The sequence below is a fragment of the Tupaia chinensis genome, unplaced genomic scaffold (genome assembly GCF_000334495.1).
Source record: "Tupaia chinensis unplaced genomic scaffold, TupChi_1.0 Scaffold143728_1, whole genome shotgun sequence".
In the NCBI taxonomy this organism is placed as follows: Eukaryota; Metazoa; Chordata; class Mammalia; order Scandentia; family Tupaiidae; genus Tupaia; species Tupaia belangeri.
In genome coordinates, this window is record NW_006203577.1 from 1,997,872 (window position 1) to 2,008,125 (window position 10,254).

At 41.9% G+C, this 10,254-nt stretch overlaps 1 protein-coding gene and 1 pseudogene across 1 annotated transcript; both read right to left on the minus strand.

The window, feature by feature from the left end:
- Nucleotides 1–1,920: 1,920 nt before the first annotated feature.
- Nucleotides 1,921–3,114, minus strand: LOC102496245 (solute carrier family 25 member 36-like; annotated as a pseudogene).
- A 2,948-nt stretch (nt 3,115–6,062) lies between these two features.
- On the minus strand, nt 6,063–10,143 carry LOC102496685 (proline-rich protein 4-like). The gene is made up of 4 exons (XM_027766836.1): nt 10,052–10,143; nt 8,908–8,940; nt 7,697–7,998; nt 6,063–6,150 (listed from the first exon to the last, which is right to left on the minus strand). The coding sequence occupies exons 1-3, from the start codon at nt 10,107–10,109 to the stop codon at nt 7,709–7,711; spliced, it is 381 nt and encodes a 126-aa protein (XP_027622637.1). The 5' UTR covers nt 10,110–10,143; the 3' UTR covers nt 6,063–6,150; nt 7,697–7,708.
- Nucleotides 10,144–10,254: the final 111 nt, after the last annotated feature.

A 10,254-nucleotide genomic window follows, 5' to 3' on the forward strand; every position in this document is an offset into this window, starting at 1 on the left:
CCCCAAAATCATAATATGTACATTAAGAAAAAAAACACATTTGGGATCAGCAGTTGGTGTAATGGCTACGTCGCAGGACTCTCATGTGGTCGACCATGGTTTGAGTTCCGGACTCGGTAGCTTAAACTCAAGCCAGGCACATGTGCGTGTGTGCCCAAAATCACTAGTTCTCTGTAGCCATGAAGGTCTCTTCTGAGGCCTGTTCCCTTGTCTCTCCTGGATTGGGAGGGGGAGAGGGGATTATTAACAGGATAAAGGGAAAGGAGGGGCTGAAAGCCAAGAAACTGCTTTGCCTTAAAAATTTTTTAAATGGAAAAATTACAAAAAAATGAGGAGACAGAGACAGAGGTAGAGAGAGACAAAGACAGAGACAGAGACAGGAGACTTAAAAGTCCACCTACCACGCGAGTTCGTGGGCTAGAGGCTGAATTATCAGTGGAAAATCTTCATTTCTCCTATTCCCCTGAAATCACTAGTTCTCAGTGGCCATGAAGGTCTCTTCTCAAGAGTTATTCTTAAGATAAAGGCATTGCACAAGATGTACAGTTCAGGTATACTGTACATCTGTACTGTACACCACACTGGTGGTTAACTGTGAAGAGTTATACACCAATACAGTAACATCTGTAGGCAGAGTCTCTTAACAGAATTACAGTAAACATCTTTATAAGGGACATATGCATAATATTGAATGCTTTTAAAGTATTAAAAGGTGCAGTTGAATCAATAGCAGAATTTAAAAGCTATATTCTGTTAGCATATTTAACACAAATTAGCTTGAATCTTTCTGAGGTTTACCATTCAGGAAACTAAGACAGAAAAAACTTCTTGTCAAAAGCAGTCTGTTTATTTATGAAACCATAAGTCGATTAAGATCAAGCAGAGGGCCCCCTCTTATATAATGTTTATACTGACCTGAATATTGTCACCTTAAAAAAAACCTCACAAGGGCAAAACTGCAAATTATCATTTTCTCTACAAAATAAAGGTAATCTATACAGATCCAGAAATAATTCAAAGTTTCAAATTCTTAATGCAAAAGCAAGTAGAGTAAGATGCAGAAATGGTCATTTTTTTTCACTTTAAGTAAATGACATCTAAATATAATAAACAGGGAATAATTTAAGTGCATAACTAGTACATCACTGAAAACACAACTGCATTCATTCATGTACCATAAAATTATGTAAGCTATGAAGACATGCTCGAATCACTGAAATGGCCCAAATCAACATTTTACCAGTTCATTTCATTCCAAACTGTTACCCCATGAGTTTGATATATTAACAAACTTTACTGTCAACATTATGTTAAACATCAAGCACCTGTCTGCAGTGGAAACTGACATTGTAAGCTAAAAATATACAAGATATTTAGACACTATTTTATTGGTTGCCAAATTTAAAATACTGTGCCAAGTTGTCTCAGGGAATGTGAAAAATAAAAGTAACACCGAGGATCTCACTATTACTGTTGTCTTACAATTTTACAGGAATTAAGAGTCAGAAGGTAAAAATTTATGACTGTTAATACTACCTTTGGATAGCTTTGATACAGTATATAGTTAGGGATAGCTCTGTTTAGAAGACTGGGAAGTGCTCACTGAATAAACACTATACTCTGACTGCCAGAAATCAACAAAATGCAACTCTGTCTCGTGGACACAGTAGAGAAAATGGCAATTTTGAGAAAGGAGTGCTTTTAAAGGCATTTCCTTGGAGGCAGCCAAGGACTTTTTTTCACCCTACTGAAAGACCATGCAATGCTGTGACTGCTTTAGTTCCTGCAATTGGACACTCACCTTGGTGTAGGTCAGTGTTCCCCAACCATTTTCCTTCTGTCTGCCCTGCCAGCTTTGCTATTCCATGGTCCACTGTAATCTTTTGGTCTTCCCGCTCTGCGGTCTGGCAGCTATGCCTGCTATCCACTGAGCCGGTAGACCACCAGCTCGTAGGTGGCCCTCACGATGGCTGTGTTTGGAATCTGTCTCACTGGATAAGTTGTTAGACCACGGTAGAGAGACCCGTAACCTTCTTCTTGAACAACCAAAGATAGTGTCTGGAAAAAAGATCTATATTTTGTTCCCTCTTCACATAGTCTTGTTCTCATAACTTCATGCGGGTACGTCATCTAGTGGCACAAATCTTTGAGGTGGCAGCAGCTAGCATCATTCCCACAAAATCTGATGCTTTTTCAGATTCTTCATCATTTGCCATTGTAGAAGCAGGCTTATATTCCAGTAGTTTCTGTTTTATACCTTCATTAATAACAAAATGGATAACAGTCTCAGATATGCTGGCATAAGAGGCAGACATGCCCCTGTAAAACCCTCTAGGTCAGGACCAGCCAGTCCAGCTATGTCACTGGACTTCCATGGAGTCAACCACTGTTCAAGTCCCAGACCTGGTGGTTTGAAGTCATGCTGGGTGCGTGTGCATGCGTGCCCAAGATCCCAAGAGGAGAACAGAGGAGAAGGGACTGTGGCGTGGTCATCCCCATTGGGGGGTAATTTCTCGCTTTCTGTCTCTTGGTCTCTCTCTGTCTTTCTGGTGAGCGCACACGCCCTATAGCAAAAACTTCTCTAAAAAAAAAAGTAAGAAAAGAAAAGAAAACCCTCCAGATCTGTCTGTCTGGTACACTCTATGGACACATTCCACAGCACCCATTGGCTTTTCCCCACAGTTCCCTGCATTAAGCTGTAACTGAGTCTTTATAACCCAAATGGGTTGGTGGCTGTGACTGCAGTAAAACTTGCCCTTGCAGCTGACATCATGCGTATCTGGGTAGAACTGGGATCAAATACCCCATTCAACTTTTCCTTGCAGTTTGAATAAACAGAAAGTATATTGCTCTGAAAAGAGCCACCCCCACTAAATTGAGGCCTAATCCTCTAAACAAGGAACAAGGCCCTTCTTTTTCCAAGATCATTTTTAGGCAATGGAGAAGTCTAGGAGACATTATTCTGTTGACACCAGCTCCAGCCATGATGTTTAGCTGAACTTCAGAGATATAAAGTGTCATGGAGGATGACTACAGCCGTGTTTTTACAACTTCTGGTGGACATGTCAGAATAGCTCCTATTATACCACCACACCACCTGGCAAACAGATGCATTCTCCTTCCCGCATGTCCTCCGGGAGCTGAGGTGGGGTGCTGGTCAGCAGCCCACAAGAGCAGGCGGCTGTGGTCCAAGGCTGGAGACACACAATGCTCCAGGGATGGCGAGGAGAACCAGCAGAGATGCAGCTGCAGAAAGTGTTCTTTTCTTCAGGCAAATTTGGTAATTATTTCCCAATAATATCTTAAAATAATAAGCTACTTATTCTAAATTAAACTCTTACACGATCCAACAATAATATTATTTTTATAAGCACACACACACACACACACACACACACACACACACACACACATTATAACTGCCAGAGAGCAGGACCAGCAGTTGAGGTAATGGTATGTCGCTGGACTCCCACGTAGTCAACCGTGGTTCGAGTCCCGGACCCAGTGGCTTAAACTCACGCTGGGCACGTGTGTGTGCGTGCCCAAGATCCCTACAGGAGAATGGAGGAGACGGGATTGTGGCGTGGCCATCACCCCTGGGGGGGTGATTTCTCGCTTTCTATCTCTCTGTCTCTCTCTGTCTTTCTGGTGAGAGCACGCGCCCTATAGTAAAAACCTCTCAAAAAAAAAAAATTGCTAGAGAGCATTTGTGATCAACAGAGAGTGAAAGAGACCAAGAGAGAGAGAGGGAGGGGAAGACAGCAACTCCTAATGGGGATGGTCACACTGCAATCTGTTCTCAATTGGATTCCCTCAGGATTTTGACATAGACATCCACACTCCCAGTTTCCTTTTCAAGACAAGTGGGCCAACGGACCAGTGCAGCTAGCCAGATGAGATAAAATTTTCTTAACTGCTGTAGTTCAGTCCAGTCCTCTACTACGTCTTTGTGTATGTTGCATCTTTAATCTATATCCTTTTAGGTACTCATTATTATCATTCTCACTTTATATCTGCCGGGGACCAGCCTCGGCGGGGGTGGGTTGGTTCGACGGAGACGACGCTGGAAGAAAAGAAAGACAAAGGCCTCGCGCTTTTTCATGCACGTCCTAAGCCGGACACTCCTCTAAGATCGCTCTCTGAGGAGTGACAACTGCTAGGAAATATCGTGCCTTTTTATTGAAAATGAGATACATGCAAGTAAATGGGAGAGGGGCTACGTGACCTAATGATTAATTCATAAAGTTTTAACAATTGAGATAAAAGATTCTATTCAAGTTTTAATTAAGGGTGGATCTATTAATCATTGATACAATTCGACAATAGATTGATGTAAGCAAGCTTTTGGGAACTTCTGTTCTGGGAGCGTGGTTTCGGAGAACAGCTCCAGCAGGCAGAGTTAATTATCAGCCAGTACTTGGCGGCAGTCATCTTGCGGTTACTGGTTGCGTTGCTAGAAAAGAAAATCTCAAGTACAGATATTAGTTTTTATAAATCCCAATAAAGAATATAATTTTATAGAGATGTAAAATTAATTAAAGGAATCCTAATATATTTACCTATCCTGAAAGGGTGAAGTTAGTGTTCACTTGATGAGGGTGGGGATACAGCCCTTTCAACTGGTGGTGAAGTGACTAATGAGTTAATGGAAAACTTTGTGGCACACCTAGGCATTCTTATTGTGCTTGTGGCGCCACCGTCATGTACTTTGTCAGAACATTAGCTACACTGAGGCAGGAGTGTCTTGGGTCAGTTTCTGCTTAAGAGGTAATTTTTAAGTTTATATAAATGTGTTTTGAAAGGCCTTCCAACAATCAAGAAGAACTTTAGCACACCCTTTATTGTGCCCAATGAAGCGTTGTAGTTAACAGTAAATGGTCAGGGTAAAGGGGAGCGGTCGGGGTACCACACACTCAAGATGTATGAGGGAGCTATGTAATTCTTTTATAGTAGTATATCGGGGAGTCAGAGGGGGGTCACTTCCCAGCAAGGCTATCACAGTCCCGGAGCGAATAGCAGGCGGCCTTGCCAACATGCTAAGTGACCCAAGCTTGTTCCATGGTCAGGGGGTGTACAGTCGCGGCCTTGCCAGCTCACTGAACCGACCTGAAGCGATGCTCAAAGGTCAAGGGGCTCAGATGGGTCCTGGAGCCCCGCCGGGTCGGACTCCTCCAATATACCAGGAGACAGAGGCCCTGAGAGTTTTAAGTAGTTTATAAGAAAAAAGAATTAGGACTTAAACTCATGTCTGAGGGACTCCATATTGCTTACTTCTTTGCTTCTTCTTATTTTTCTTTCTTTCTTTCTTTTTTTTTTTTTTTGCTATAGGGTGCGTGCACTCACCAGAAAGACAGAGAGAGACAGAGAGACAGAAAGTGAGAAATCACCCCCTGGAGGGATGACCATGCTGCAATTTCCTCTTCATTCTCCCCTCAGGATCCTGGGCGTGCACACACACACGTGCCCAGCATGAGTTTAAGCCACCAGGTCAAGACTTCGGCTGCGGTTGACTACATGGGAGTCCAGCGATGTAGCCATTATGCCATCTGCTGGTCCCTGCTACTTCTTAAACTACTAGGTCCTGACTCCATTACAAACTCCTCATAGATTTTGTTAAAGAATGGTGGAGGGATGTAGGGAGAAAGAGACCTGAGCCATGATCAAAGCAGGAAGAAGGTGTAGTAGTTCCTGGTGAGAATAGGCCTAGAACCAGTCATTTTCCTAGAAACAAGAATGAATAATTTTGGAGATTTGAAGTGTTGCCATGGTCTCTGCAACTCCTTCACATTGTTATATTTTTTCTTGTTTAGCTCAAATTACCAGAATACAAGTAAGAGACCTGAAAATAATTTTGAAAAATTGCATTTGTGTCATTTTCCAAATGGATGGAAATGATCAATGGAATTCTTTCACTTGGCAGCTGGCTTATGTGTGAAGGTGGAAAGAGTCTTGCTGGAAGCATTAGTGAGACATTATAGATGTTCTTATGTTGTATTTCGAACCCACACATTCCTCCCACAAACACCCAGAAAGAGAGATGGCAATCAGAAATAGTATGATGATAATTTTATTGGTATTTTGAAGAGATAGTTTTGACCACATATTTCCATGGCATGACTTTCAGAAGGATATTCTCTTCTATTTCAGTTTCTGAAACAAACAAACAAACAAACAAGGAAGTTAATAGAGAAGATCACATGACTGGAATTTTCTAATCCTGTTCTGGTATTCACGAAGTGAGGTACCAAGCACCCACTTTCTCTTTCTCCTTGTCTCCCAGCTTCCTTTCCTTCCTAATTTCTTTTTCTTTACTTGTTACATAACTAGCAAGTAATGTGTTCTGATTGCTGCCCACGAAACAAGAGAAAAGAACATTCTTAGGGTATTTATGTTTTGGTAGTATTTATGCAGATTCCTGCAACATATCCTATAATAGTGTAAAACTGAAATCAGTTCATTGATAGGGCAGTGGTTAAAGATATAATGACTTAGCTATAATATGGAATAGTTTATAATTGCAAATAAAATGTCACAAACATAAAAGACAATAGCAAAACTCTAAAAAGAGCTATGTATGTCTAAAAAGTGACATGGAACTTTTCTAATAAATGTGTCATTTGCAGTCAATGAAACACAGATTGGCACAAAAGAAATGATATCATTTGTGAAAAAAGAGATGACTTATTTTCATATATGAGAAAAATATTCAAAAAGATCACAGAGGATCAGTAGGTGGCATGGAGATTAAGGCTGCTGGATCCCACATGGCCGATGGTGGAGTTTGAGTCCTGGACCCAGCTGCTTAAAAATCACACTGGGCATGTGTGTGTGCATGCCCACTATCCCAAGAGGAGAGTGGAGGAGAATAGATTGTGACACGAGCACCCTCTGGAAGGGTGGTTTCTCATTTTCCCTCTTTCTGCCTCTCTCTCTCTAGCAAGTGCATGCACCTTATAACAAAAAAATCTAAAACAAAAGTTAGTGGTTCATAGGTATTTTGCAAAATATCTGCATAGTTTTCAAAAATTTTAGTACCAAAAATATCATACTTTCACTCCATTTTTCACACATTTTTGAAGTACCTAATGCACATAAATATTTCCAAGAAGAAGACTAAGAGTTATTAGCGGTGGCTTTTAGGAAAGGTGGTGGGGAGCTTGGATGACATATGCTTTTAAGATTTGTCCTCATACTTCACTGTTTAATTAGTTTTAATTTTTTTTGCTTGGGTACATGTTAATTTTAAAGTAATTATTTTTAAAACTATAGGATATTTGTCAAAATCAACTTAAGGTGTGAACTAGCAAGAAAAGGGCACTTGAGAGAAAGCCTGGTATGAGGCATTACAGGGCAGAGTGGTCATGACAGTCACATGGTATGGGAAGTCACTAACTCCTAGGATAGAAGTATGAGGACAAAAGGAACAACACTGCTCTACTTCCTCATTGCAAACCCAAAAGGACATAGGAAGTCATTGGGAAAATGGAATCATATGGACAGTGTTTCCCCAAACCAGGATTATCTTGGAGAAGTTGTTAAAGACACAGTCTTCCAACCTATCCTAGAATACCTGATTCTGAATCTTACAATGGAGTCCAGCACTGCAATTTCTACATGTCTTCAGTTGCCTCTCTGTCCCACTCAAATGTGAGAAGTGTAGGTGTCAGGCCTGTGATAGAGTGAAAAGGAGTCCTACCTGCCATTCTCATTACTGGGATGATTCACCCTGGGAGGGTAGTAGTTGTCTTCCCCACAGGGACTGTGGTGGTTTTAGCCCCAGGTTAGATGCAGATTCCAGGAACTTTTGACGGAAAAAGCCTCCTGGTGAAGATGGTTTCCTTTGATTTTTGGGGTGACGTGAGTGTGGATGATTAGGAGAGGGTGGTCCTTTTGGAGGTTTTTCTTGCTGAGGCCCATTATCTTGTTTTTTATCATTGGAGGAGGGCTCTTCAGGTGGTAGTTTCTGAAGGTTTTCCTCTTGGGTCTGGTCTGAGTCTTCTACATTTGTATGGGAATAGCACAAGAATAGCACAAGACTTAGTGATGATGCATCTCCCCTCTTTTTACCTCTCTGAACTGTTTTCATACAGGTTCTCCCAGAACCTGGCGCTCAACAGCCAACCTCCCTGGAGTCCACTCTGCTTCCTTATGCAGTGTTTGGGTTAATTGGCATGCTCCTGTAATTGAGTCTCAGATCTTTTCTTCTGGGCACAAATTAATGCTCTTAAAATTTCTGATCTCAGACATCATGAGACCCAGAATATGTCTCCAAGGACAGAAGAGGCCGAGGGACCATAGTGTCAGATGTGTTGCAGGTTATTTTGGGGCTGCTGTAATATGAGCGAACAGGGACTCCAAGGCTAGGCACCTGAACACTATGTGGAAAATAGAACTACTTCCCCAGGTCCAGGACACAAGCAGAGGTGAACTGGGAGAGAGACCAAGAAATGGCTCCCAGGGTTACTGAAGAGCTGTGGCAAATTTTTATCAGACACAGGGACAAATAGGAGGGGAGAACCATACAAAAAGGGAGCCTCGACTGATTTTTGTGCAGTTCTTTCTGAAATCATAATGGGGCAAACTGGGGAAGAAAGAAGCTGTTGGGATCTCTGAGAAGGATGAAGGAGGCTGAATGGGGACACTTTCATAACATGTCATCCATCAACAGTCATTTCTAGCCTGGGAAACAGGGAAGCTACTCTGTTCTCACGGAAGCTGGAAGCTTCATATTTTCCTTGAGCAGGGTCCTCAGAACCAAGGTTGGGAATATGTCTATATCTTTATGAGACACTAACGTGAATCATTTCTGGACAAGAAAATGGTTGATAGGAGAACACTAGAGACTTAAACATTCTTGAGAGTGAAAACAAAGAGAAGCTGACTGAAGACGGATGGGACTTTACTTACCGACTGACGGGGGAGAGTCGTCTTTGCTGACTTCTAGAAAAAAAAGCACAGGATAGAATGATTGTTAGGTCAGGATGCTTCAGAGTTCACAGGTCTTCTACATTGCAAGTCCCCTCTGACCACCACCTGGACCTCCCCTTAATGAGTCTTTGGCCCCTCTCTGTTGTTTTATTGGAAAAAAAGAGGAAGGTGTCAGGAGCAAGGCTGTTTCTATAAAGAGTCTAAAACCATGAACCTGAAACAGAGAAGCCACTTTAGTCCACCCTGGGATTTCTCGAACCATAATGCTATTTTAGCTTAAGTATTCTGGGTATTTCTATGTCATATTTCAGCATTCTTCTATCCTCATTCATCTCTGCATTTTTGTATTTATTAACATACTTTTAGAAGTAGTTTTGGAGGAATAAGCATATGGATATGATCATACATAAGTGCACATAACACATTGAAATATTATATGTGGCAGGAGAAAAATGATAAACTTGGGCCCTGATATTTCTTTCTCACTCTGGAAACAGACAAATTTATTCTTTGATCTTCTGTCTTTGAAATTGCTCTGACCTGTGTCTAGTTCATCTCTACAGCACCTTCTGCCCATCTAGGCTTCTGCCTAATTGAAGTAGACTACTAACGATCTACTCAGCTGACTTCCTGTATTAGTCTTGCCATGCTCTGATACACATTCTCAGTCCAGATGGAAAGACCTGCCTGCCTTTCTTCAGTAAAAAATTTTAAAAAATTATTTTAATGTATTATCACCTTAAAAAAGTAATTTGCTATTGGGAGTGTGCACTTACCAGAGAGAGACAGAAAGGAAGAGGGATGGAAAGTGAGAAAGAAAGGCGCCAGGTCCAGAACTGGAACTACCATTAGCCATGTTGGAGTCCAGCACCCCAACCACCTGGACCCCACCACCATGGACCTGCTGGACCCCAAATCAATTTTTTTTTAAAACTAGGTTCCAACTGTTCCATAAATACAGGGCCATGCCATGAAGTGAGGACACACCATAAAAAGGGAGCAAAAAAACTTCCTTCCTATCTCTTCCCATCCCTTCTCTTCCCACCCTGTAGTGTGAAATCCTAAGCTCCAAGTAGAGTCATAGTACCCTTATCCCTTCTCTTTTTTCTCTGTTTACTGTTACCTTCATTCTGAGCTGAGCTCAGGGCCAACAAGGCCACAGAAAGCAGGATCAGCAGCATCTTGAGGGAGTCTCTAGAGCTGTTCCGATCTGTGCTGGGAGAAACAGGGCAGGTGCTTTATAGAGCTGAGCAGGACAATAGGTCCTTTGAGCACCATGCTGAGTGGATTCCCCCCCCCCCCCCCCCGGGCAACCCACTTTTCTTC